Below are 25,717 nucleotides of genomic sequence, written 5' to 3'. Positions count from 1 at the left end.
GTGAAGCTGATTGTGAGAGCATCTTGGTATTTAGAGGACAAACAGGACTTTGGACCACAGTTTGCAGAGAATTCCAGTATTACGAAACGGGATTGCTTCCTTGGATATCTGGAAACCTGGCAAATTCAGCAATGGCACCGGAGGCAACCAGTGCTCCATCAAAAGCGGCGTCGACCTCACTCAAAGACGAGCTAGCGGCAGCCCTGCCAGCAAGCTTCACTTCCAAGATACGATACATACGATCACCATCCAAGCCTTGTGAGCCGCTTTTCTCAGCTTTGCCAGGACAGGAGTCAGAAAAGACAAAGCTGGCGAGTCAATTTCTCAGTGTCAGCGTAAATTCGGCATCACTATCACATCTTGATGTTGTAACATCCGGAGACGCTGGCAGCGATGTCATCAGCTTCGCCATTGAAGCTCTTGTGTACAGCACGAAGCGTCTCACTACCATATTCGTCAGCAAAGTCGACTCGACACCGTTCACACCAAGGATCAAGCCATCCCCAATCAAAACGAGTGTAACGACATTCCTGCGCTGGCTGGCCGAGCAAGAGAGACGCAGACATCCTAAGAGGAAGACTGTGATCTCTCTGTTCGCCCGAGCGCAGGCGCAGTATCTGTTTCCAGGCTCTTCAGATGATAAGACGAAACATGTTCTGGACGACCGACAGTTGATCAAGTGGTGGGCACGAGTGCTTGATCCGATCATCCCCTCAAACGTTTCCGAGGGCAAGGCAGATATCGAGCACCAGGCCTATCTCACTGTGCCTTGCTATGCGGACACCGAACTTACATCGTTCATGCCACCAGGATCGACACCTGCAGCGGGTCAACCACGATGGCTTCCAGGCAATCCTCTTCTCGAGTTGGCGCGAACGAGAGGCATACCAGAACATGCACCTCCACGATGCCTTCTGCCTCGCTTTCCAGACGATCCGAAGGCAAGATTCATGCAGGATCTCGACGAAGAGATCGGGATCAATCAAGACTCACAGGTCACTGTCAGTCCGACTAAGAAGCGGAGTGGCAGATGGAACTCAGTGCGCGATCTTGATCGATTTTGGGAGGCAATGGAGTTCAGACAAGAGTGCTCGTCTGGAAGAGTCGTTGGCTTTCTCTGGCTTGTCATCTCGCCAAAGGGCAGTGACGATGAAGCTGAACTCGAAGCGGCGACTTCTAGTCAAGCCAACAGTCAAGACTCTCTGGCCTCCATTTCAACACCAGCACCAAGCAGTGATCCGATGTGTACAGACAACCCATCGAAGCCGACAGCCGGAAGCCCGAAGAAGAGAAGACGGAAGCCACTCACGGGACCCATCATACCCAGACAGCCACGTCTGAAGGGTGGCTCGTCAAGTCTCTCGAACCTCGCAGTTATGCAAGCCGAAGTCAACGCCCAAGCTGGTGACGGCCTACTTGTGTCAAAAGACGGTTACGACAAGGCAATGCAGACACTACTTCACCTTGACTTTGCGAACTTGCAGGGAGCTGTGCGCTCGACAGCAAAGTGGGTCGCAGAAATCAGGGGCATAGCAGGATTGAGTGGCGATATGGCAGTGGAAGTTGTCGGTAGTGCGAAGACGGAGGCGCCACCAGCTGCGCCCGCTACGAACGGAAGCTCAACGGTTAACGACCTGGGTGGTATGATCAGGAAGAAGAAGAGGAAGGCGGCAGATGAGGTATTGGATGAAGCTCATGCAGTGGCTGAGAAGGGACAAGAGGCGGCTGGGACCGGGCAGCCCGTCGTGAATGTACTTGGTGGTGGGATGATTAGGAAAAAGCCGAAGCCTGCTGCTTCCTAGAATACAAGTTGTGTGTTTGGATACCCAGAACCTCCGAGATGACCTGTTTTGCCATGCTCTCCATGCTCTCCATGCTCTCCATGCTCTCCATGCTCTCCATGCTCTCCATGCTCTCCATGCCTTCCGATCGCTCTCCTTGGACCCATCCCCTTGTCACTTTCCGCGTCTCGGAATCCCTTGCTACTCATCAACTTCGTACTTGAAGCCAACGTCCTCAAAGAAGGCCTTGATGGCATTCGTTTGATCCCATAGCTTGGTTCGCAGGACGTGTCCTCGGTCCGCGATCAGGATCTCACATGCCTTTTCCCCCAACACAAGGACCCGGTCCTTCTCGTAACCCTGACACTTGAGCTCGCCACGCAGCTCACGCAGGGCGCTGCTTCGTCTGTCCCAGTTTAATCTGTTGAAGATCCAGTCACGGCCCGTGGCTAGGCTGAACTTGAGAGACGTGACAGCGTGGTGGCATTCGGTCGGGGTGCTCTTCGCCCACACAACGATCCTGTCAACGCTGGTGTGGAAAAGGTTGTCGGAGTTCGGGTCCCTCGTCGGGGCACTGATGATAGCGGTGATGCTGTTGAGGCCGTAGGAAAGCAGCAGACTCTCGCTTCTGATTTGCTTGCAGGTGCGAGTAAGTGGTGGTTGGACGGCAGAGCCATCGCTGATACTGACGGGATTGTCGGAGGTGAGGGCGAGCTCGTAGATTTGGTTGCGAAGCTCGGCGGAGAGCTTGTTGAGGGGTGAGTTATCCATGGTGGATGGTGTGTCGGTATTTGGTGGTCGCTCACTGATGTTCTGATGACGGTCGTGGGGTGTCGCTGTGTGCGCGGTTGGCGAGGTTGCTGAGAAGATGACAACGAAAGTCGCTGCAAGCATCCACGTTCTCATGTGAAGACCCGATGGGTTTGGCGCGTGTCGCCGTTTGCTTGTGAGTGCGTTCTCGCGACGTGGCACGGACAAAACAAACCTATGCCGTACCTTCCCTCTCCAGTCTAGCACACAACGCTAAATGCTCTAGCGTCCTCCCGCCAAAAGCTCGGACCAAAACCGCACACTCTTACAGCTATCTTGAAATTCGCCCTTGGACAGAAGCAGACATGGTGCTTCTTACCTGGAGCAGTTCAGAATTGACTGAGCCCTTCAGTTGTGTTGATTACGACGGGGATGTTCAGTTCTTCTTCTAGAATGGGCTAGGGGGACAAAGGTGGGTTGGTATTGACCAGCCTAAAGTTTTGCCGTCGTGTTAGGTGGTGGTCCGCAGACCCCTCATTTTCCGCAAGTATGCAGCAGTCAGGTCTAGTTTCTGTCGCTCCTCGAGGATACTACTCTAAGAGCTAGACGCCGATACGTATGGAACGAGTCATACGGCCCGTCGGGCCTGTCAGCTCTGAGTTGCAATCGACAATCTTTGCAAGGTAATAACACCCAGGCCTATTTGATCTAGGGGGAATGGAGTGGATGAGTATACGATCAATCATTGAATTGCAGATGATCGTCGATGATTGCTGCTATACTACCTCTAGAATCAAACATCGTGCTCAGACAACCCCAAGTACTGTTCCGTACTTACCACATCTCTCCTGCTCGCAAAGCCCGCTCGTGAATTCAATCGGCCTTTTCATGCAGCACATTCTTGAACCCAGTGTTGAAGAAAAGCCCATGGTTCGCCAAAATGGCTCCTTTCTCCATCCGCATCACGAGCTGGAGTCGATCGTCATCGTATCCCGCCAGGTCCAGCAGCATAGCAACGTTTTGCAATGACTCTTTTACAGCCTCCGCTCGTTTGCAGTCGCACTTCACACCGCACGTGATGGTGAGCTTCGGAACAGCGGCATGGCAGGTTCTGGGAGTGTTTTTGATCCACGCGATCGCGGCTTGGGTTCGTCTCCAAAATCGCTCTTGATTTCCTTCGTAGTAGGCATTGCCCGGTCCGAGGTCGATGGTGAAGGCATTCGTCTCTCACTTTCTATACGTCAGTAATGTAGCCAAGACTCCACGAGCTACTTCCAACTTACTACTCTTGCAAACTCGAGTCAGTGGAGCTTGGATGCCGTCGGAGTTTTCGATGATGGGTATCGGAGCATCGTCGGGTAGGACATAGGCGTAGATCTCATTGCGAAGCTCTGGAGAGAGCTCACCGAGTGGCGATTGATCCATGTCGAGCTGGGGACAATTAGTAAATGGCAGCTGTTTAGTTTAGATCGAGAAGAGACGAACACTCTGCCACAGGTTGCTCGGGTTTGCGCCTTTGTTGTCGACTGTCGTGATCGTGATCTGTGTTCAGAAGCAACAAAGATTCTGATAGTCGGGGTGCCAAGAGACTTCGTGAACGCGGGAAAGCACGGACACTCTTAGTGCGCATGTGAACGCCAAGACTTCGGCGAAATTGCAGTCGGCGGCCAGACCAAAGCGACAGGCTGACTTGGTGCTGTCATCACAACGGTGAAATATGTGCAATGTGCCCATGCACTGACATCTGTCTATCAAGTCTGGCTTACCCAGGCATCAGAAAACGGCAGTCGACTCAATCTCCACCGGTACTTCCAACCACAAAGCAACTCAGCATGCTCGCGAATAGCTGCATGGAGAGGTCTTCGTGTATGGTCTTCGAAAAGCCTTCGATTCCCATACCAATCGCTTAGCGTCTCGACAGGCTCCTCCCCAAAATCCTGAAAAATATCAGAATGTCGTGTCCAGTCTGGGTCGGAGGGTGACTGTCCGTTGCCCACGTTCAGCCACTTCGTGATGATCACCGCCGCTCTTTGGCGATCGATGTGGAGTGTTTCCAATTGGAACTCCACTTTGCAGGTTGGACAGCGATATAAAGCTCTGCAATTTGTGCAGCTTGGTTGTGCTTCGATATGCCGACTTTGATATTCCAGCATATCTGACAACATGTCAGCGGCGTCCTTGTGCAAACGGGTGTGCCGACAGACCGCGGGACAGTCGTGCACTTCGAAGGTAGGTGGGTCGTTCTGCGGAAAGATCGTCCATTGTTGTATTCGCAGATATAGCTAGTGGTTGATGACCTCTGGCTCCGCATCAAACAGTACCCAAAATTTTGAACGCCACGCTCGATGGACCTCTGTGAGTGACAACTTGTCGATCGATATTCCATGACCCTGACGCCGGTGATTTCTTGCCATAGCCAGCTGTATATGGTTATACGCAAGCCTATAATTGGAGTAACTGTCGTAAAGCCTGAAGCAGCAGTATGGTAGTTCATCCCGAGGGTTAAGAAGCCCGTTGTTGCAGGTCAAACGATTTTCCAAGCCAAATGGCGGACTCAGTGGAGGCCCAACTTTGGCAACGAGGTGAAGGTATGAGCAGTCGCGGCACAAGAAGACTTTGGGGTTATCACGGGCAAGACGGGCCAAGAAGTCCTTCCTCTGCACTTGATCGCCGGTGCCGATGCGCAGGTCTTGGTGTCGGGTCGTATCGAGTCTCCAATAGAGGTTCTTGTTGCACAACGAAAGGCAGGCTGCGTCTTTGACGTCGAGATGTTGGTATATCATGTCGACAAGTTCTTGTGGTAGCTCCAGCAACGGATGTGCCTGGGTTCGAGCGAAATAATATCGCACTGGCCTCGAACATATCGCTTTGTACCGCTTTTTGATCCAGGAGTGCATTATTGCGTGTGGTTTCGTTCCGGGGGAGGCGTATGAAGCGGCGAGCATGGATGCAGCAGCGATTGGGAAGAAGGCCTCGTGCAGGGAGGCAGCAATGAGGAGCAAGCAGATGTGAGGAGCAAGGAGAACAGGGAGGGGATAATCCATCGAAAGATACAAAGTGATTAGGAACGAGAATGAGCTTGAGGATGAGCCCGTCAGGTCAAGTGCCTTTCGACTTCACCTTTACAAGCAAATCTGTGGGCCGATAAATCGATTTGTGCTCACATGGCCATTGATACATGCTATACCCACTATACCCATAAGCTACCCACGGCTTTGTCAACTGAAAATGGAGACGATGGTGCTTACCGTGTATGGATCCAGTCACGCTTGCTTTAGCTTAGCTGACCAGTCAATCGGGCACTGGATAGGGGCCAGCTCACAGAATCGAAAATGTCCGATCTCATTTCAAATCTTTTTCTATTCATAACACATATACCCACCACCGCTTCGAGCCCACACAGAATCCGAGAGACAACCAGCAAAGCCACCAGCACCACCCCGTAATAGTACAAACCACGTGTTCATAATGTTAACAGGACGGATACCCACAACACCGCGCTAATTCGGCAACGCGAACTTTTGCTCTTCGCACCACCCACTCGTTCACACAACAAAATTTGCCTCCCCATACTCTCCATAGTCTCCTCTATAGTATTCTTCACAACTTCGGTTCCAGGTCTTCGAACTCGGAGACGTCCTTGACTGCATGTGCCGCGGCGGTCAGTGGGAGACTCTCCTTGAACTTCTTGACGTCCTTGATGATGATCGTGTTGGACTTGGGCGTCTCGCCGCTCGTGTGACCGTTGGTGGTGCCGTTGGCATGTCCGTTGGCTGCCTCCGGTGTTGCAGCCTGTGGCTTGATACCAAGCTGCGGCAGGAATTGGGGCAGGACAGCTTGTGCTTGCTGTACGATTGCCTCAACCTGCTCAGCGGCAATACCGGCAGCCTTCTGGAGATACTTGCCAACATTGGCCGTAATGCTCTCCACATCGCCCTTGGCAAGATCGATCTTTTCAAGCTGGGTGGAAAGCGCAGCGGTGTCGACGGTCACACCAAGCTGCCCAAGTAGTTCAGCAACACCAGCCGCGAGTTTCTCCTGTTGCTCAGCTGGGCTGGTGTTGGCAGCGATGTCTGCAGCGGTTGTCTGAGCGATCATGTAGATGCAAGATTTGATGCGGGAGGGAGAGTCAGGCTTGAAGTGCTTCACAAAGAAGTCGACGATGTCCTGTTGAGTGAGAGGCTCAATGTTCTCCACATCACGGTAGACTATCACGAACGTTAGCAAACTCGCATGACAGGATGTAGGGTAGTACTCACCAAGCTCGAAGTCGAAGGCCTCAGACGTGATGTGGTGCCACAGACGGCCACTCTCCTGGCTCAGGTTCTTCAGCTTCTCCAGGCGCTTGTTGATGATACCAATCTTGTGAGCTTCAAACTCCTTGTGTGGCATCTCTTTGAGATCGGTCTCGAAGTTGGTCAAGAAGTTTTCAATGCGCTTCTCCACGTATTCGCAGTCCTTCTCACTCTGAACGAGGATTCGGTATTTGCCAAGAGTTGGATATGCCAGAGCACCACCGCCGACAATATAACCCAGCTGCTCCTTGGTGCGCAGAGTGTCGAACACAGGCTCTTCCAACATCTGAGAAAGAAGCAGCATCTTCGCGCGAAGTGGTCGATCTTGGATGTCGCCCAACGTTACGACATACTCGATGCAGTGGTTGACGTTGTCGGGGTTCTTGAGGGTTCTCTCGTAGCGGTAGTCCGAGCCAGCTGGGTATGCCAACATGCGGCTGCTCGGCCACTGACGCTTAGGCAGTGGTAGAGGCTTGAGAGTCATCTCGACAAGATGGCCAATACGAAGAGCGTCCTCCTTGTAGAGGTTACCGTGCACCATGATCTCCATGTGCATCTGGCGAAGAAGCTGTGGGAACAGACGCCTCACATCATCAGCAGTGACCGCAGGGAGCTCCTCGAGGAAGTCATCTGTGATCCACTGAGTCTCCTTGCCGAGCCAGCGAGTGTATGTGTTGACCTGACGGAAAGGCTCTGAGTACTCTGTATTGCGAAGACCGCGAGCAAGGCGCTCTTTGATGATGTCAAAGCGCTCCTGCTTGAATTCCAGATCCCTCAGCGAAGTCAAGACCTTCTCAAGCAATACGTGCATCTTGTCATTGTAGCCGCTGACACTGATCTCCCAAGCTTCCGGCAACCTCGTGATGTTGTACTCAAGCCCAGCCAGCTCTGCGTCGTAGGCGTACTCGGTCAGACTGTCGTCCACCAGGTCCTTGTAAAGATGTGAGGTGACTCCCAAGAATGGCGTCTCGTTCATGATCGGCGTGCGCAAGTACACGTAGATGTTGGCCTTAGGCACCCAGAACTGGTCGTCCTTCTTGAACCACAGCCGCATGTTGGTGTCGTTGCGGATCAGCTTTGGTACAAGCGACGGCTTCAGGACATCCTTCTTCTCGACATCTAATCGGGTCGGCAAGAACTCGTTCTTGTGTGGGAGATGCAGTTCTGCAGGTCGCTCGCTCGCCACGGATTTGTGAGCTCGCTCAAACTCCTTCAGCACATCACCTGGGATCTTCTCCCACTTGTACTCGGTACCGTACCACTTTTCCTTCTGATCCCAACCGCCAGGGAACTCTTGGCTCACGACGGTGTAGCGGAAGTTGTCAGGTCGAAGAGCGTTCAGTCCACGCGTGATGCCTTCAGGATCGAATCTGCGCATCAACGACTGTCCGCTGAGGATCCACTCTCTGGGGTATGACTTCTGCATCACACCGCTGAGTTGACTGGTTGTCCTGGATGCTGGGCTCTTCTGTTTGAACTTGAAGTCGATTTCAGCGAGCTTAGCCGATTCCTCGAAGATCCATTCCTTGGGCGGGCTCTCCTTGAGCATGGAAATGTAGTGGAACACAGTCTTGACGACTTCCTGATAGTGCTTCAAGCCTTCGCTGGTCAGGCGAATGCCGATCGAGAAAAAGGCAGCACCAGGGCAAACAGGCGAAGGTCCAGCACTGAGCTCGTTCACCCAACCTTTAGCTTTCAGATACGCCAGAATGCTGCCAGGACCCTCATGCCCGATCAGATGTGCAATGTATCGTCCAGGCTGAGTCTCGTAGAGATCTTCCTCATCTGGGTATGGGAACAGGATATCCAGCATTCGTGCATCCATAACTGGCTTGGCAAAGATCTGTGTGCAGAGCTCTTCCTCAGTCTGCGGTGGGAGACCGTCCCATCTGAGCTTGGGCAGGTTCTTGTTTTGAATGGGAGAGAACAGCTCCTCTACCCAATCCTGCAACTCGTCGAGACCTTCTCTTCCTAACACAACCAGTCTCATTCTGTTGGCCGAATAGTGCTTCTCATAAAACTTCATGAACTCTTCCCTGATCTTGACGCCTCTTGCAATTGGATCATCATGCAGCAGCTTGTAGTTTCCAGTGGAGAAGAGATGGAATGGATGATTCTTGCTCGACAAGCTCTTGTTCAACTGCATCAATCGCCAGGTATCACTCTGCAAGTTCTTCTTGTTCTCTGAATCCACCGCTCGCAACTCCCTATCAAGTGTATCCTCCAAGAACAACGGCTTGACGAAGAATTGCGCGAATCGATCGAGAGCGCCGTAGAGAGGTGCTTCGCCTTTTGCGATTGGCAGGCTCGCTTCGCTGGCATTGGTCGACGAATTGGGGCTATTGGATTTGGAGGAGGCGGAGAGTTCGAAGTAGTAGTTGGTCGAGGTGGGCGCCGTGAATGCATTGGAGTGTCCGCCGAATTTGGTGAGGTACGAGTTGTAGTCGTTTTCTCCGGGGTACTGCAAGACCACATCAATATCGACCAATTGACGCGAATCGTCTCTTCAACATCTCACCTTCTCAGTGCCCATGAACAACAGATGCTCTACTGCATGCGCCATTCCTTGCATCTCCTCTGGATCTGACATGCTGCCCACATGGACGTCCATGGCGGCGGACGCCTGGTCTGTGTCTGCATCGTGGACAAGCAGAGCCTCAAGCTGGTTGGGCAGGCGAATGACACGGTATGTCCTGTTGTCGAGGAGGGGTTTCTCGAGCCTATCAGCAAGAGTCTCGGTGATGCCCTCAGGCCGGCTGTACAGGCGATCCGTCATGGTCGCCAAATGCCGGGAGTGTCTGAAGGTGGAAGATGGATGGGGGAGGTGAGAGGTAGAAGGTCTTGACCCAAACAAAGACAGGCTACAATGCTGACGTCTGGTCGTGACGACTTCGGGAGGAGGGCCTAGTGGTGGCGGCGGTGGCGGGACGACGACAAACGCTGGCGCAACAACAGTCGGACGGGTGTAATTCAGCAGCAAGGAACTGGCACGACTGAACGTCGCCGGCCTCAGAATCGGGCACGAGCGCATAGATAATCAACTCCCGTCTGCGCGCTGCAAGGAGCCAAGCGTAGATGCACACAATAGTAACTCACGCGGCCCGCTGTACCGAGACCTTGATGGCCAAATCTTTCTTAGGTGACGCCAGAAGGCGCAAAAGCTAACAGCATCATCATCATTCACTCGGAGCGTGATCTTGTGTTTGCACGGGATCTTGGATCTAGGTTGTTGTGGGGAGGTACAGTTGCAGAGCCGCCACCCATCCCATCGCATCCCGCTGGCCTGCATCTTGCCGATTCGGGCATCGCGGACGAGGTCTGCACATGCGGCCTCCTGCAGCCTTACGAAAGTCATTGAAGCATAGCCAGGAATGGCGCTGTTTCATGCTGACGGTACTCGTGCAGCTCTGGTGAGGCCGTGAAAGATCGTCAGGGGAGCCGGCACATCTGAGACGATGCACTCGCCGAGAGCTGCCCGACATTCCACATGGCCTTTCTTCGCAGATGCACAGAAGCCGTGGACGATTTCCTCCCTCCATCAAGGTCGCCACTTACACAGACCGCTCAACTGTCGTCTCCCACGGCCATGGATAGCCTGCCCGCGGGATTGGGCTGCAATCTGGTGAATGACAGAACCGTCCAACGTTCCTACGGCCTGGGAACATCGCTGTTTTTGCTGACATGGGACTTTGATGGCCGGCTCGCGGGCCGCCGCACTGTCAATGAAACATATTTGACTCCTCACAGAACGAGATTTGTCGCAGAGCAACCGCGTACCGACAAGAATATGGACGGCTCCTGGTTTCACGAAGTGCCCACTAACATTCCTGGATCTTTGCGTGATGAGCGAGGTCGAAGTTGTGCTCAAGCTTTCCGACAATACCTGGAAGCTTAGAAATGCCACAATTTTCACGGCTTGTCCTTGCAGAGCGCCCAGATGAACTCGTATTTCCCTTCAGGCGGTCACAAGGTCTCGCTCTCAAGGCGAGATGATATTTCTTCGTGAGCGCACGAGACCATGTCTTAGTGGTGCCATGTTTTCATGAACCACGGCCAGTGCTGGCACACATACCCAAACACAAGGTCTCGATACGCTACTTGCCACCTGGGTACATGTCGTGCAAGGGAAACCAACGAACATCATGCATGTGCTCCGGAACCAGAGTGACTGTTTACATCCGAACCTCTCGCAGGTGTAACAAAAGCGATGCCAAGCGACTGAAATCAATCTTGCAAGAGCTTACACAAGACTTCGAGAGAACTACCATGCTATTACCATCCAACGAAGTTCAAGAAGAACTCACGACTGTCGGACAAGTGCCACCTCGCCATCCGACTCCAACGTGCCAAAGATCTCCGCATACGCCATGCAGAACCCATCAGAACCGTAATCAACCCCGACGCAGTTCGCCGCGCTGAACATGTCACAGAACCCCGAGCAGTTGTCCAGCGATCCTGCGTAGTTCCTCCTCTCCTTCCTCGCCTTGTCCTTGTGCTTGCCGCTGGAGACGATGATGGTTCCACTGAAGCGCGTGTCGCAGAGCACACCATATGTCGCCTCCAAGGAATCCTGGCAGACCTGACCGTTGAGTGCTGGACAGAGGTCTTCGCTGCAGCTGGGAATGCTATCTGGCGCTGGTGTTGGAAAACTTGGAGGGCTCCAGCTGGTCGTCGGCACTGTGTACGTGAAAGTCCCGGAGAACGAAGGCGGTGCTAGCTGGGCGTTGCCATTTGCAGCAGAAACGACGGGTGCTGGAGTGACTTGAGAGCCCCCGATGCTTGTGGCTGCAATACGTGTTAAAGGATGGTGGTTCGTTTGTGTAAGTGTACTCACTTGGAGTAACGCGCTGTTGGCAAGTGGCACGAATTGCCCAGATGGTGAGCAGTGCAACGATGAAAGATCTTGACGACATCTCTGCAGGCATACACAAGACAGTACTGTACTTCAGCGACGCTGTTGTAGGGATCTTGACTGCGACTGCGACCCCGAGTCGAGACGACGTGAATGTTTGGGCATGGAGTCTGTGGAATGTACCCGTTCGCGAGGCTTCGCGTATCCCTTGGGCGCTCACAGAAATTCCAGTCCGCTTGGCTGGCAAGCACTGAGCCGTCTTGACAACAGCATGGCCGCTTCAATAGGGATGGAGACCGTCTCTGCCTAACATTGTGGCATTTCTCATGGAGCAGGTCGGCTCTTGCTCGAGTGGAACAACGAAAGATGAGGCCACAGCGGCATAGTGCGCCTTGATTTTTAGACACATACGTAGAATTTAAAGCAGGTCTCTATGAATGTTGATAACAGATATTCAGCGTCTCAAAGTCCGTTCACAAAATAATACGGTCGAGAACATTCACTTTACGCGCGAAAGCGTGATGGCGCGTAGATTTAAGGTTTGTGGAGATCGCGGAGAATCCTTGCCATCAATCTCGCGTTCTTGCTCGCGAAATGACCTGTCAGAAACCGACCCTATCTCACGACATCTGGGTCACGAACAGGCAGAAGCGTGACAAAGCCATGGCCGCTCTCGAGGAGCTCCAGGAGCGATGGCGATATCTACATCAAGAGTATCTCCCAGCGATGGCAGCCGCCAAAGATCCAGCACAGAAACAGTGGACTGTTCATCTCGACCACTGCTTTGCTAGAATTGTCCTTGACAACGCGATTGGAGTCGACACCGCCTGGACCGAGAAGATCAAGTCGCCTGCTATCAAGAATATGACGGCCACGCAACTGCAGACCGCGATCGATCTCGCGGAGAAGCTCGCCACAGGAGAGGCGAATTTACTCGAGTTGGACCAGAAAAGCCTTCAGCTGAGAGGGAAGAAGGAGAAGAAGCGGAAATCCGATGATACCACCAGTACATCGCCGAATTCGAAAAAGTTGAAGAAGAGTATGACCGTATCATCCTACTTTCTGCCTTCTCCCAACTCTCCATCTGCGAAGAAAGAGGATAAGGATGACGCCCCAGATGACTCTATGCCGAAACTTCCCGTCAAGACCGACGTCGACATGTCAATCCAACTCAAACGAATCGAGGAGTCCAGCATCACAGCCTTCCGCAAGCAGACCCTGAGCATGCTCTGCCAGATCCCCAGAGGAAGATACAGCACCTACGGCGCCATGGCCGACTGGATCAGCAAGAACTCCCATAAAACGTGTGCTCGAGCGGTCGGAAACGCCATGCGAAACAACCCATTTGCACCTGAAGTCCCCTGCCATCGCATTCTTGCTGGAGATGGCAGTTTGGGTGGATTCAAAGGATCCTGGGGCGAGGATGGGAAGTACGCCAAGCTGAAGCACGATTTGCTGCGTGAAGAGGGGTCGAGATTTGATTCGAAGGGCAAGGTTAGGGGGTCGCCGTTTCGAGATTTCTCATGAATAGAGATCTCGATGTCCTTATCGATACTGTCTGGAGAGTCAGAATTACAGTCAGCAATCCTCATGAACTTCAGACGAACAAGCACATCGACCACAGTCAGCAAGCCGAAGCCCTGAACACCAACCGTTTGGACACGACTCCAGATTTGCCACAATGCGGAGAGATGTGTGGAGCGATCCACCATTGAGACCACGATCAACATCTCAGAGGCTCAAGAAAGAATGTCTTGACGGACGCATGGCCCATTCAGGAAGTTATGGCACGAAAAGTCGACAAGCCAGCCGTCCCTAGCTGCGGAGAGTCCTTCCCTATGCTCTCAATGAGCTCTGGTGCCGCCGCACCCTACTTATTACAGAGCATTACACTAAGGTGGAGCTCGAGCAAGCTTACCTACCGACAATCTACGCAACTACACCAATGCGTGAGCCAATGCCGTCCGGGCTGCTCCTACTCCACGTGCGGAGTGCAGACTCTGGGGCAAGAGCTGGAGATCAGCCACTCTTGTGGATCTCTGTGTCATATATATAAGAACGTCTTCCGTCACCGCGCGACGAACTCTTCGATTCTTACTCCTTGATAGTTCTCACTCCGCTTGAGCCTTTGAATCCAGCATGGCAACAGCGGTTCAAGCCACACCAACGCCAGCCCACGAACTCATATACAGGCCAGGCGAGCTGCCTAAACTACGATCCAACTATGGCCGCCACCTGGACCAGGACACCGTAGGCTGGATGCGCGAAACCCCAATCGACACCCCTCTCCCCGAAATGCGCCGCCGCTTCGAAGAGGAAGGCTACATCTTCGTCAAGAACCTCCTCCCGCGCTCCGACGTCCTCGACATGCGCCGCGCCTACTTCGAACACCTCTCCCCGACAGGAATCCTCGCACCAGGAACCGACCCCGTAGAAGGAATCTTCAATCCGCTCGCGGATCCAGTCGCACACCACGGCAACGGCGGCCGAGACCTCCCGGAAGACGAAGAGAAAGTCCAAAAACTAATCTCAGCACACACCCACCCAGCCTACCTAAACTTCCTCTCACACCCGACCCTGCACACCTTCGTCCGGGACTTCATGGCCTGGAAATCCGACATCCTGATCAAACGCACCCTCCTCCGCCACAACGTCCCGCAAGGCTTCTCGACGGGGATCCACTACGACAAGATCTTCCTCCGCGCGGGCGAAGCCGATTTCCTCACCGCCTGGGTCCCCATAGGCGATTGTAAAGCCGAAGGGGGAGGATTGATGTATCTCGAGAATTCCACAGATGTCGGGAAAGCTATGGAAGAGGACTTCAACTCGCGCGCGAAGGAGCTTTCTCCTGAGGAGAGGATCAACGGCTTCAACGTCAACATGGCGAGAGATGGGCAGCTCTCTCATGATGCTGTCGAATTGACCTCCGCGATCCAGGAGGGTGTTCATGGAGGCGAGAGGATGAAGAGGAGATGGTTGGTAGGCGATTACGAGGCGGGGGATGTGGTGTTCCATAATCCTTATATGATTCACGGGGCGGTGAAGAATGAAGATCCGAACGGGAGGATTCGACTCAGTACGGATTTGAGGTTTTATGAGGAGGGGAGTGAGCTGGATGAGAGGTGGATGAGGGATGTTTGGAGGCCTGGGGATGGGTTGTGATTTGATTTAATCGATGAGATGGCGTAACGACGATGTGTATTCTCCAATTTGGGATCGGCGACTGTGCCAATGCATTTCACCATAACATCATAGTGCCAACGCAATGCTGCAGAACAATCCGGAAACAATACACAATCTGCTCACTCCCCTTCCTTCTCTACGCCATCGAACTCCCACTCAGGCTCGCCTACTGGTAAACTTCAATATTCGCCACATCCAAACATTCCCCACACCCATGAACACCAGGCGCCGACTCGCAGATGCCCTGCGCACAAGGCAAACAACCCTGCGGAACCATCAAACAGCTCCCATTCGAGTAGCTCCCAACCTCAACGTCCGACCACGTCGGTAGCACGACCTGACTCGCGTTGCGGGCTGAAATAGTCTGCTGAAAGGAGTTGATGATAATTATTGCAGCGGACAGTACCGAGAGTTCCCATAGCATGAGGAGATACTGGATCCGTAGAGGGAGGACCTGCAGTGGCGGTAGATTGAGGAAGTGTTGACGGACGTAGTTGGTGGCGGAGAGGACGGCTTTTTGGACGATCAGATGGAAGGTGATGACGAACGGGGCTACAAGGCTGTAGAGTCCAGGATTGTTCGAGGCTGTCTGGTACGGGTTGGTGCTCCTACTGGGGGAGGATGTTGGAGCAGGATGTTGGGTCGTTGACAGTGGTGGTGCTGTCGATTTCGATGTCGCTGTCAATGTCGGTATTGGCGTTTGAATCACGACCGACGCAGGAATCGTAAACCCATACTCGAGAGTGGGCACGACAGACCAATTCTTCATAATGGGAGCCAACTCCACCATATACCACGGCGTCTCCCTCGCATAGACCACCAACGAGATCTCCCTTTCGACCGACAAAACCATAGCCTTCCACGCTTTCGCAACTGCAGGCTCCTTTTTGGCGTCACGCTCGTGCTGGAAGAATGGCAAGGCGCAGAAGTAAGGTGGAACCATCTGCCGATCTGCGAACACCGCCTTGTGGGACGCGTTGTAGGGCTTCAGCAGCACGTATGGTATGTCGTTAAAGGTGAAGATCTTGTCGTAGGGATCATGTTCTTCCTATAGAGTTTCGCGGAAGGCGTCGAGCTGGTGCTTTGCATTGCGAACAGCCGCTTTGACCATTTTGTCGATTGCCATCTCGGCGTAGATGTTGGCCATGGCTGCGACGTCTCCAGAAATGTATCGTCGAAAGGCGAACGAGAATGATGGCGACAACGAATTCTTGGCTCTCAGAGTTGATGGCGATACCGTGCAGCGATAGGCGATATCGATATTTCGGAAGCGTATGTTGTGTGGTGTGTGTGTTGTAGAAGAGAAAGAGAAAGAGAGAGTCCAAGAGTGAAAGCACAAGGTAAACAGCAGGAAGCTCACGGACCTTGCATGTGACGACTTCCGGCAAGTACGACTTGTAAGCAGAAAGAGGCACAACAAGTGAAGACCTGAGAATGGAAAGAGCGACAACGCACCTCACACATTCGACCGTAAACCCGTTAGCTTTCATTTCATCTATCTGCGTTCCCATCCCATTCCCATCCCATTCCCATTCCCGATCTGATGACTCTGACGATCCAAACGCGCGCTACCTAGAGCAGTAGGACGGCCTGCTTCCAAGGCCAAAGCCAGTCTCAATACCCGTCATCCATGTCAATTACTTCTCGTCGTAGTCCCGTGCATCTTGCAAAATGTCAAAAACGCCAGCGAGTGTCTTCGGAACCGGTGAGTGAAGACACTCTTTTCAAAGTTTTCCCAGGCAGTAAACGTGATCGTGAGGGTGGTGGGTGTGTTATGGATGCCAGCGGGCAACAACGCGCGAGACCAGCGTCGATGGGCTGGTCTTTTGAAGCAGCACGAACGGGGCTCTCTTGTGTCGAAGAGGCAAATCGCACGCTCGAAGCGACCGCTGCTTTGATCGTCTGATCCGGCGTCGACACGTCTAGTGTCCACCGCCCTTCCTGAACTTGAGCAGTTCGCTCAAGCTCTGCAGTGAGCAGCCATGCTGGAGGAACTCGTGTCGGCCAAGTTCCTCGGCCGTCGCTCGGCTCTTGACATCCACACAGAGACAGACGCTCAAGAAAGCTTTCAATTCCTTGGTAAGCTTCTCTGGCTTCTTCAACCTCGGTGTGCCGTTCGTAGCGATCAAGTAAAGAGCCTTGAGGGGTTCCTCGTTCAAGTACGGCGGCTCGGATTCGATCATCTCGATAGCCATGATGCCCAGAGACCAAATGTCGACCTTTGAGCCGTACTCCTTCTGCTTGACGACTTCAGGAGCCATCCAGTAGGGTGTGCCGACCATTGTCGCACGCTTAGAACGTTGTTCTGTCAGCTTTGCGCAAAAGCCAAAATCCGTAATCTTGACTGCGCCCCGCGAGGACAGCAACACGTTGTCTGATTTGATGTCTCGGTGAATGATGTTTTGTGCATGGAGATGGATCAGGCCTTTGCATGTCTGTGTCATACGTTAGTACACGGTCTGTGTTAGTCAATCTTTTCACATACCTCATAGCAAATCGTGGCGATTTGATCCTCCGTGATTGATGCATTGTTGTCGATGACATCGGTAAGGGCACCGCCTTCCATAAACTCCATGACAACCCAAAGCTCAAAGGTATCTTCTTGCAAGAAGGCGTCCATGAAGTTGACGATGTTGTCGTGTCGACTCTCCTTCATGACAATGATCTCGTTGACGATCAGCTCCTTTCGAGGCTGAGAACGCAGATCCATCTGTTTAATGGCGACCTGTGCTCGTGGACCATACTCCTTGACAAGGTTCTGTGCAGTCCTGCTTGGAGCGTTCTCTCGAATGCGCGCGACGTAGACTGATCCTGAAGCGCCCTGTCCAATCTTCTTCTGCTTGTTATAGCTCTCAAGAGGATTCGACAAGGTCACCACCGAACGCAGTCGCTCCATGACTTGCGCATCAGACATGGCGCTCATCCGCACTTCTTTCTGCGGCTTCTCAGCAGGCTCCTTCTTAGTGAGCGCCGCCTCCGCCGCCTTGACAGCATCTTTGGGACCTCCCGTTGGCTGCTTGGTTGCAACATTGAGAGGCTTGACTTGGTTTGTAGGAGAAGCTTGCTTCTGGTGGTTGCCTGCGCCAGAAGGCTTGCGAGTCAGAGGCTGGTCGTTTTCCTTCTTAGCTTGTCCGTTCGATGATCCTGGTGCTGGCTGCTTGACTGCATGCGGAGACGCGCCATTCGCACCCGGCTTCTTCTGCGATGAAGCTGATCCATTCTGAGAACCCGGAGGCGCAGGAGCCGGTCTCTGTGCTTGCAGGTTGCGAATTGGCAACTGGCTTCCAGGTTGTCCGTTCTTAGAGCCCGTTGGCGCTGGTGGTGCGGGCCTGGTCGCATTGTATCTGCTCTGACCTTGCCCTGGACTTGCATCCCTCGCGGCATCTGCACTGTACCCACCGCCAATCTCTTGTTTCGCAAGAGGAACCTTGTTCTTCGGCAAAGACTCGTTATATTCTCGGTCTTCTTGTTCTCGCCTCTTGCGTTCTGCTTCCTCTTCATTTCGTCGTCGCTCAGACTCAGCACGCTTTCTGCTCTCCTCTTGCTGTCTCTTTCTGCGTTCCTCGTCGCTTTGCGCTGGCGCGGTGTCTGCTCGTTTCGGTGGGCCGTATCGGTCGGACGACTGATCTCTCGAGCTCGAATACCCACCTTGTGGAGTGATGTTTCTGGTGCCTTGGTAGCTATCTTGGCGGTTGACACCTGGTGGCTGCGGTCGTGGCGGGGCAACGGTGTTGCCAGTGGAGTAGCCAAGCTGCTTCTCTCGGTTGGATTCCACGCCTGGTGTTGGCGTGAGAGAAGGGTAGGTCTTCGGGTCGTCGGCTCTCACTTGGAGCTTGTCGGTGTAGAATTGCAGGACCTCCATGACCGCCTGAGGGTTCTTGGCCATGTCATCTTTCGTCAAAGCAGATCCCTTCAGCAGCCTCTCCCATTCGACTGGCAGTCCAACGAAGCCTCCCGTGACTGGATCAAACCCAACGTGTACGCGGTGGGAGAATCCCGTCGGATGCGAGACCCCACCCATCTGCGGGCAGCGGTCGTAGATGCTGTCCATCCAGTTGTAGACATCCGTGTCCGTGTCAAATTTGAGTATCCAGACCTTGTTACCCTCTTTCGTCAACTCCAAGCTGTATGGGTAGTTGTCTGATCGGGTGACGTGGGAAACATCGCGCAGGTAGATCGTGCTGGCCGTTTTGCTGCTGGAGCTCGATTTGAGGAAATCCAGCTGTTTCTCGCGAAGTACCAGGAATCGCTCGTTCCAGAATGCCTTCATGAACCCACCGCCCTCCTCCTTGACCTTGGCCCACCCGTCTTTAACCACCGTGAAATAGCCATTCACAGTCTCTGTGCGTCCCAGCGAGGTGCTAGAGGGGGAGCTCAACGAACTACCCGAGCCGTTACCAGTGTTCAAATGAGTCAGGTTGGGGTTCCCCGGGGTGTTGTACACGTTGGGGGTCAGCGCCATCTTTGGGCGGTCGGTGGGTGGACGTGGGGCGGGCCCAGGATTCATGAACTGATCAGGTCTGTAGAGTCTGTAGGACGGTCAGCAGGGTGCAGAAGGCATGCGATGCGGCCATGTGGCACAAGCACAAGCATCCCCAATCCCCCAATCATCCCCCTCTCACCGCCATGGACCAGTCGTCGCATGTGTTGTCGCGTGCCATGGACGGTGCCGCAGGAACGGGGATAGGTGTAAAGAAGAGATACTCACGGGTTAGACTGCTGCGAATTGTTGGCCATCGCGGCAGCCACATGCGAGGGAGCGCCAGACGTTGAAGTTGGCTGAGCTGGCGCCGAATGCCTCTCCGCAGCTCAGCAGCCGACCGCGGCGCTCGTTCAGGTATGAGTCGGTCGGTTCGCAGTTGCCGGACGGAGATGTGTGCAGGTGGCGGCGGGGGGTGGTGTGTCGAAGGATAGTCGAACAATTCTCCGAGGGTGCAGGTGAAGTCGAGATACAGCTGATATTGTTGGCGCAGGGATAGAGCGGCGGGCAGGGTGAGAGGGCGGCGCTAAAGTTTGCGGAGAGAGGTTGGGCAGAATTCGACGGCGTCAGATGCTGAATGCTCCAAACAGATCGTGAAGTCAACAGTCGTGCGCGGTGATGAATGGGGCGGTCGGGCGTGGTCAGGCGGAGAAACGGTCGTCGTCGCCCACAATAAGGAGAAGCGAAGAAGGCGGTGGTGCTACAGCAGTCTCCTCTTTCACACGCTCATGTTTCGTTTCACCTCTAGCGTGCGCCAACCCAACCCTTGTATCTGCTCAAGCTCCTATTTCCTCTTCTGCCCATCAATTGGCCTACCAACAATCCCTCACTTTCACCTCCCAATTCGCCCGGCCAACAATGCCTTTCGCCCATTCATCGCCCTCCACGCTGCCCGGATTCGCCACCTGCTATAACAAAGCAGCCACACGCCCGAGTCAGCTCCTGCAGGCATTGATTGCACCAAAACGATGATCATACCACGGGGGCAGCCGTCACCAAGCACAAGCTTTTTCGATACGGCGAATCGACGCCATCACATCACAGCCCGATGCGTTTCATATCGCCCTTCTCAATCCCCGCGGGACAGGGAAACTTCAACCTTCTCTCAACCACCGGCTTTCCAATGCTACTACACCTTCTCGCCAAACCATAACTTGAACACAAATATTTTCCTTCCTGCCGTCGTGCCACACCGGATGCTACTCCTCATGCTGTATCGACAGGGTCAACCCGGTCTCCACTATGCCGCCCGCCTAGAACGACCCAGATCTCGACTCGTGCACAACGCGAGAGGACGGCGACGCGCTCGTACGCGTTCGTCATGACACAGGCCTACCATGTCCGGGTTCCACGTGATGGCTGCTGATGCGGGACACAAACGTTCGCAGCTGCTTCCATGCTTGTTGAAAACCAGGATGTTCGTACGACGGCTTCCTCTTTCCGGATGCGAATCGTATGACCGACACCGCACTGAGACAAGGAACGCCTTCTCGGGACAGGCCTCACAAAACCAACCCGACCCGATGTTCCTTGACGCCGGTGGGCCGATGGCAGCTGTCGACTTCATCCTGAACGGCAACTACCCTCGGTGTTCTGCTCAAAGTGGAACATCTATCCCCGTTATTCCTAAACCCTCTAAGCAGCTTGGAGTGCAATTAGCAGCGCTGTCTCTTACGAAAAGGCGGAGAGACGGCAGTTTGATACGTTCCACTTTGACCGGACCGAGGAGGGTACTCCTTCTCGTGCCTTGGTCACAAAAAGCTAACCAGAACGAAGTTCTGTAGGGAGGTAACGTCTCATTGCTGCAGTACGCAGTTTTTCATTCATACCATATCAACTCTGTGAGCCATAAGCGATAAGACGCTGCAAGCACTGCCGCAATCTCAACTTGGCCCTAGTTGCAGAAGAAGTACATCCCTCGACGAACCCAGGCCCATCGTCCTCGTCTCCATAGAAAGATGCAGAAGAAACCACCATATGCCGCCTAAGCCATATCATCACCACTCTCCTCTGTCTTCTCGGCCTTCACCTTCACCTTCTTGCTCGGACTCTCCTCGTCGTCTCCACCATCATCCTCATCAACGTCCTTCTTGCCCTTGCGCTTGCCCGTACTCTTCTCGCTCGCAGCCTTCTTGGCGCGTGGCTTCGACTTGGCCGGAGTGCCTTCGCCATCACCGTCGACGATGGTGCCGACATGTCCGCCGCAGTCCTTCTTGATTTTGGCCCATTGCTGCCTAAAGCGCGGTGGCGTTAGCATGAAAAGCGATTGGAGGCATAGCAGGGATGTCTGACCGAACGGCGTTCGCGCCGTGGCCCTCGCCGAGCATGGTGGCTACGTTCTCCCAGCTTGCGCTCTTGCCAGCTTGGAGGAGGGTGACCATGGCGAAGAGGAGCTTCTTCTGCTCTGCGTCGTCCCAGTTCACCATGGTGGCTAGTGTTTGTTGGGTGGTGTCTTGGATGGAAGGCGGTTGGTTGTTGGAGAAAGATGGCTTGTTTGTGTCGCGTTTGGTGAAGAGCTGTTGTTGTGTGTTGGATGAGAGAGAGAGGAAGAGAGTAAAGCAGAAAGAACCAGAAGCTTTTATGTTTCGATTGAGGTGAGCTTTCACGCGCTACAGCATGTGAAGTTTTCAGCAAATGACCGCTGACTTCACTGCCCGCACCCTCCAAACCTCACCACGGCCTTCCCCTTCCCACATGCTACGATATAGACTAACACCATCCCAGCTCTAAACCTCATCCTCATTCTCACCACTCCTCTCCACCTTGACCTTCTTCGACGGAGACTCCTCGCTATTCTCCTCCGGCTCACCACCCTCGTCCACATCCTTCTTAGCCTTGCGCTTCGCACTGCCCGTCTTCGTCTCTCCGGCAGCCTTCTTTCCGCCACCACGCTTAACGGGCGTCTTGCCCTCTCCGCCATCAACTTCGACGTTGCCCCACTGCGCGCCGGCGGCTTTCTTCAGTTTCATGTACTTCTGTCTAGACCCCCAATAGCGTCAGCATTGGCAGGGCGAAGGCGAGTGTGACGGGGATAGTAATAAGAACGTACCGGATGGCTTCACCGGTGAAGTCGGCGTCGAGCATCTCGCCGACTCTGCCGAAGGAGACGCGTGTTGGGGGGTTGAGGTGGATGAGGGCGAGGAGCATTTGGCGCTCCGAGGCGTCGTCCCACTTGGATGGTGGCATGGTTGCTTTTGGTGTTTTGGACTTGGGTGTTGTGGTTTGGAGGAGTGGTGGCGGTTGGTTGGTGCTGGAGGGGGTGGTTGTTTGTTGTTGATGGAGGAAGAGAGAAAGAGAAGGAAGGGAAAAACAAACTCAAGAAGACACATGAAGCAATTCAATTTCAGGTGAGGTGAGGTAAGTCTTCCTCACCTCAAACAAGTGAAGTCCAAAGCCGAACTGCTTCACTCGCAGAACCACCGATTCACCGAAGACCCTTCGTCGACAGGCCGCTCTCGTCAAGCAAGATCGACTCTCTAAACCAGATCACCCTCGCTATCGCTCTTCTCCTCCTCAATCTTCGCCTTCTTGCTCGGCGTCTCCTCCACATCGTCCTCATTGCCACCCTCCTCCCAATCCGCCGCAGCCTTCTTCGCCTTCCGCTTACTGCCCGAAGCCGCAGCAGCCTTCTCCCCAGCAGCCTTCTTCCCACCACCACTCCTCTTCACCGGCGTCTTGCTGCGGCCATCCCCTGGGACATCCCCAAACTGATTCGCCGCCTGCTTCTTCAGTCCCTTCGTGAACTTCTGACTATCAAAGACCCCCTTATCAGCTTGACACGAACGTGGTTGTGAGGAAAAGGGGATGGAAAGACAAACCGAATGCCCTCAGCGGTGTACTCATCTCCCATCAGGGACGCGACGGTGTTCCAGTTGATGCTTGGGGTTGAGGCGCCCATGACGTGGATGATGGCCATCAGGAGTTTCTTTTCCGTTTCATCGTCCCATTTCACCGGCATGGTGGGTGGTTTTGGTAGGGGTTGGGTTGTGGTGGATGATTTGTTGATAGTGTGTTTGGATGGCGGTTGAGTGTGGTGGTTGTAGAAAGAAGAGGAAGAAGAACAACACGAGAGGAAATAAGATTTTGTTGTTATGAACTTCTAAAACATGTGACCAGCCCTTCCACCGTTTGCTTCACTCTCCTTCTACAGAATAGGAAAGCACGTCAACATGTCGTTTGCTTCACTTCACTCTGTCTTTCTAAGACAACGAGGCACATGAAAAGATCTTCACTGCAATCCTGGACTTCGTTCCGATCATCGAGACAACTCGATATCCCCGTCTCAAGGGGTTGTTCAAAGGGGTCATCGAGGCTGTCGTCGGCTTGGTCGGTGATGTTTTGTCGGAGACATCAGGTGGTTTGGGTCAAGAAGTGCTTTCTGATTCTCGTTATAACTCGTACGGTCCGTAGTAACAATCGACGAGACTTCATGCAACACTCGACGAAACCTTATACCTCCCCTCCCCTCCCAGCCCCATCGCCCTTCCCACACCCGTCTAGACCATCTCTCCACCCTCATCCTCCTTCTTCACCTCCTTCTTCACCTTCATCTTCTTACTCGGCGTCTCCTCCACATCATCCTCACCCTCGTCCCCCTCCGTCTCCGCGACAGCCTTCTTAGCCTTGCGCTTCGATCCCGTGGCCGAAGCCTTCTCGCCCATTCCCTTCCCCTTGCTCGCCGGCGTCGGAGGATCACCGAACTGCGCCTTGGCTTGTTGCTTGAGTTTCTTGTAGCGAGACCTGTTGATGTATCAGTATATGCATGTGATGTGGGAGGGGTGTGATGTAGGGGGTTGATGTACTTGACGCTCTCGGGGGTGTACTCCTCGCCCATGCTGGCGGCGATGGTCGGCCAGTTGAGCTTCTCTGGTCCGACGACGTGGATGATGTTGAGGAGGAACTTCTTGTCGGTGGCGTCGTCCCAGGTTACCATCTTGGCGGTGGTGGGAAGCGGTGCTGCACGTTGGATGTGTAGATAAGTGGATGTTGGTTTTGTTTTGTTTGGTGGGTAGTTGGTGGTGGGTGTCGAAGTTGAGTTGTGCTTGTTGGAGAAAGGAGGAGAGAGTGGCGGAAGATTCTGAGATTTATGTGAATGCTCACATAGCCAAGTAAAGCTGACAGCGCTTGCATGTGAAGTTGCCTCACTCATCTCCATGGGCGAGTGAACTTCCTCCTCATCAGACAGGCACCGTCAATCCACCCCCTATTCCTCACTCAGAAACCTCCCAATCCTTTCATCCATAAACCTCGTATCCTCCTCACAAGCCCCACCACCAGCCATATGTCCCCAAACGGACGCAATCGGCTCATACCTCCCATTCTTTAGACACTCCACCTCCCTCTCCCCCTCCGCCGCCAAAAAATACTGATCACTAACACAAGGCATAACAAGAACCTTCGCCTCCACCTTCCCCAACGCAGCCTTCCAATCCCCACCGCCACCTACAGCACCAACATCCCCCTTCTGCCACATCCTCGCCAACACAATCAAATCCTCCGCATCCCACTCCTCACTCGACCTCACCTCCATCTCCAACCACTCATGCAGACTCCCCGCCCCCAGCACCCTCCAGAGTTCAAGGCGAAACCACTCCGCGCTCGTCAACCACGCCGCATACGCCCGTCCGAAAGCCCGAAGTCCCCCGAGAGGCTTCACTCCATTCTCTCGATACCGTCCCCCGTAATAATCTCCACTCGCCCTCAAAGCCGAAACAGGCCCCTCCAGGAACGCATAATTATGCCCGGACGTCTTCGCGCTGGAACAGATGACCACAGCGCGCTTGACGAAGGGCGTTGCACCAACACCATGCATCACGGCCCAGTAGTACGCCTGCTGCCCACCCATCGAGAACCCCACGACCGTCTCGAGACGTTCCACGCCAAGATGCCGCGTCAAAAGCGCATATTGCGCGTTGATACAATCCTCATATCTCAGAGAATAATCCTTGGGGAAATCAGGATCGTTCGAGGGACTCGAGCTCTCGCCGTTTCCTATCATCGCCACGACGACGACGTGGTAGTCTTTTAAAGCCCCTGTGGTAAAGGTGAGGGTCGTGTTGATGTGGCCGCCGTAGCAGGTGAGGATGAGCACGGTTCCCTTGGTTGAGGTGGGATTTATGGAGCGGTAGGCGATGTTGATCTTCTTGCGGACACCACCTGCGAACTGGAAATCGGGGATTGTGTAGAGGGAGTGTGGGGGGTTGGGTTCGGCCATTGTTTGGGACGTGCAAGTGAGAATGGGTTACTTTTTTGGATTTTCGGGATGAGGTGAGGTCGAAGTCGGTGGCGAGAAAGTTGAGAGCTTTGAATACGGTAGCTTGTCTGTGTTCGCTCCTTCTCGGCCGCTGGTCTGCGAGCGGTACCCTATACGAGAGAA

The 25,717-nt window shown here is 53.8% G+C and overlaps 15 protein-coding genes across 15 annotated transcripts; 3 read left to right on the top strand and 12 right to left on the bottom strand.

The window, feature by feature from the left end:
• Positions 1-131: 131 nt before the first annotated feature.
• Positions 132-1,802, top strand: M409DRAFT_51346 (uncharacterized protein; the record flags this gene model as incomplete). The annotated part of the gene is made up of 1 exon (XM_033811778.1): positions 132-1,802. The coding sequence occupies one exon, from the start codon at positions 132-134 to the stop codon at positions 1,800-1,802; it is 1,671 nt and encodes a 556-aa protein (XP_033672022.1).
• Positions 1,803-1,982: 180 nt separating this feature from the next.
• On the bottom strand, positions 1,983-2,552 carry M409DRAFT_19102 (uncharacterized protein; the record flags this gene model as incomplete). The annotated part of the gene is made up of 1 exon (XM_033804786.1): positions 1,983-2,552. The coding sequence occupies one exon, from the start codon at positions 2,550-2,552 to the stop codon at positions 1,983-1,985; it is 570 nt and encodes a 189-aa protein (XP_033672021.1).
• Positions 2,553-3,404: 852 nt separating this feature from the next.
• M409DRAFT_19101 (uncharacterized protein) lies at positions 3,405-4,793 on the bottom strand (the record flags this gene model as incomplete). The annotated part of the gene is made up of 5 exons (XM_033804785.1): positions 3,405-3,757; positions 3,815-3,962; positions 4,017-4,073; positions 4,298-4,686; positions 4,736-4,793. 5 exons carry the CDS (start codon positions 4,791-4,793, stop codon positions 3,405-3,407), a joined length of 1,005 nt encoding a protein of 334 aa, XP_033672020.1.
• A 20-nt stretch (positions 4,794-4,813) lies between these two features.
• Positions 4,814-5,575, bottom strand: M409DRAFT_51344 (uncharacterized protein; the record flags this gene model as incomplete). The annotated part of the gene is made up of 1 exon (XM_033811777.1): positions 4,814-5,575. One exon carries the CDS (start codon positions 5,573-5,575, stop codon positions 4,814-4,816), a length of 762 nt encoding a protein of 253 aa, XP_033672019.1.
• A 556-nt stretch (positions 5,576-6,131) lies between these two features.
• On the bottom strand, positions 6,132-9,602 carry M409DRAFT_19100 (uncharacterized protein; the record flags this gene model as incomplete). Its single annotated transcript, XM_033804784.1, has 3 exons — positions 6,132-6,739; positions 6,791-9,287; positions 9,345-9,602. The coding sequence occupies 3 exons, from the start codon at positions 9,600-9,602 to the stop codon at positions 6,132-6,134; spliced, it is 3,363 nt and encodes a 1,120-aa protein (XP_033672018.1).
• Positions 9,603-11,126: 1,524 nt separating this feature from the next.
• M409DRAFT_19099 (uncharacterized protein) lies at positions 11,127-11,739 on the bottom strand (the record flags this gene model as incomplete). The annotated part of the gene is made up of 2 exons (XM_033804783.1): positions 11,127-11,611; positions 11,661-11,739. The coding sequence occupies 2 exons, from the start codon at positions 11,737-11,739 to the stop codon at positions 11,127-11,129; spliced, it is 564 nt and encodes a 187-aa protein (XP_033672017.1).
• A 602-nt stretch (positions 11,740-12,341) lies between these two features.
• Positions 12,342-13,205, top strand: M409DRAFT_64076 (uncharacterized protein; the record flags this gene model as incomplete). Its single annotated transcript, XM_033815907.1, has 1 exon — positions 12,342-13,205. One exon carries the CDS (start codon positions 12,342-12,344, stop codon positions 13,203-13,205), a length of 864 nt encoding a protein of 287 aa, XP_033672016.1.
• A 612-nt stretch (positions 13,206-13,817) lies between these two features.
• On the top strand, positions 13,818-14,840 carry M409DRAFT_19097 (uncharacterized protein; the record flags this gene model as incomplete). Its single annotated transcript, XM_033804782.1, has 1 exon — positions 13,818-14,840. One exon carries the CDS (start codon positions 13,818-13,820, stop codon positions 14,838-14,840), a length of 1,023 nt encoding a protein of 340 aa, XP_033672015.1.
• Positions 14,841-15,027: 187 nt separating this feature from the next.
• Positions 15,028-16,008, bottom strand: M409DRAFT_51340 (uncharacterized protein; the record flags this gene model as incomplete). Its single annotated transcript, XM_033811776.1, has 2 exons — positions 15,028-15,909; positions 15,958-16,008. 2 exons carry the CDS (start codon positions 16,006-16,008, stop codon positions 15,028-15,030), a joined length of 933 nt encoding a protein of 310 aa, XP_033672014.1.
• A 775-nt stretch (positions 16,009-16,783) lies between these two features.
• On the bottom strand, positions 16,784-19,598 carry M409DRAFT_64074 (uncharacterized protein; the record flags this gene model as incomplete). The annotated part of the gene is made up of 3 exons (XM_033815906.1): positions 16,784-17,296; positions 17,347-19,390; positions 19,570-19,598. The coding sequence occupies 3 exons, from the start codon at positions 19,596-19,598 to the stop codon at positions 16,784-16,786; spliced, it is 2,586 nt and encodes an 861-aa protein (XP_033672013.1).
• A 1,637-nt stretch (positions 19,599-21,235) lies between these two features.
• On the bottom strand, positions 21,236-21,767 carry M409DRAFT_19094 (uncharacterized protein; the record flags this gene model as incomplete). Its single annotated transcript, XM_033804781.1, has 3 exons — positions 21,236-21,325; positions 21,377-21,575; positions 21,634-21,767. The coding sequence occupies 3 exons, from the start codon at positions 21,765-21,767 to the stop codon at positions 21,236-21,238; spliced, it is 423 nt and encodes a 140-aa protein (XP_033672012.1).
• A 300-nt stretch (positions 21,768-22,067) lies between these two features.
• On the bottom strand, positions 22,068-22,527 carry M409DRAFT_19093 (uncharacterized protein; the record flags this gene model as incomplete). Its single annotated transcript, XM_033804780.1, has 2 exons — positions 22,068-22,320; positions 22,391-22,527. The coding sequence occupies 2 exons, from the start codon at positions 22,525-22,527 to the stop codon at positions 22,068-22,070; spliced, it is 390 nt and encodes a 129-aa protein (XP_033672011.1).
• A 290-nt stretch (positions 22,528-22,817) lies between these two features.
• M409DRAFT_19092 (uncharacterized protein) lies at positions 22,818-23,299 on the bottom strand (the record flags this gene model as incomplete). The annotated part of the gene is made up of 2 exons (XM_033804779.1): positions 22,818-23,091; positions 23,160-23,299. The coding sequence occupies 2 exons, from the start codon at positions 23,297-23,299 to the stop codon at positions 22,818-22,820; spliced, it is 414 nt and encodes a 137-aa protein (XP_033672010.1).
• Positions 23,300-23,837: 538 nt separating this feature from the next.
• M409DRAFT_19091 (uncharacterized protein) lies at positions 23,838-24,274 on the bottom strand (the record flags this gene model as incomplete). The annotated part of the gene is made up of 2 exons (XM_033804778.1): positions 23,838-24,081; positions 24,144-24,274. 2 exons carry the CDS (start codon positions 24,272-24,274, stop codon positions 23,838-23,840), a joined length of 375 nt encoding a protein of 124 aa, XP_033672009.1.
• Positions 24,275-24,544: 270 nt separating this feature from the next.
• Positions 24,545-25,555, bottom strand: M409DRAFT_64073 (uncharacterized protein; the record flags this gene model as incomplete). Its single annotated transcript, XM_033815905.1, has 1 exon — positions 24,545-25,555. The coding sequence occupies one exon, from the start codon at positions 25,553-25,555 to the stop codon at positions 24,545-24,547; it is 1,011 nt and encodes a 336-aa protein (XP_033672008.1).
• Between the last annotated feature and the right edge of the window lie 162 nt (positions 25,556-25,717).

This window comes from Zasmidium cellare (assembly GCF_010093935.1).
Source record: "Zasmidium cellare ATCC 36951 unplaced genomic scaffold M409scaffold_6, whole genome shotgun sequence".
In the NCBI taxonomy this organism is placed as follows: Eukaryota; Fungi; Ascomycota; class Dothideomycetes; order Mycosphaerellales; family Mycosphaerellaceae; genus Zasmidium; species Zasmidium cellare.
Note: the sequence above shows the minus strand (reverse complement) of the source record. Positions and strands in the feature narration are given on the sequence as shown.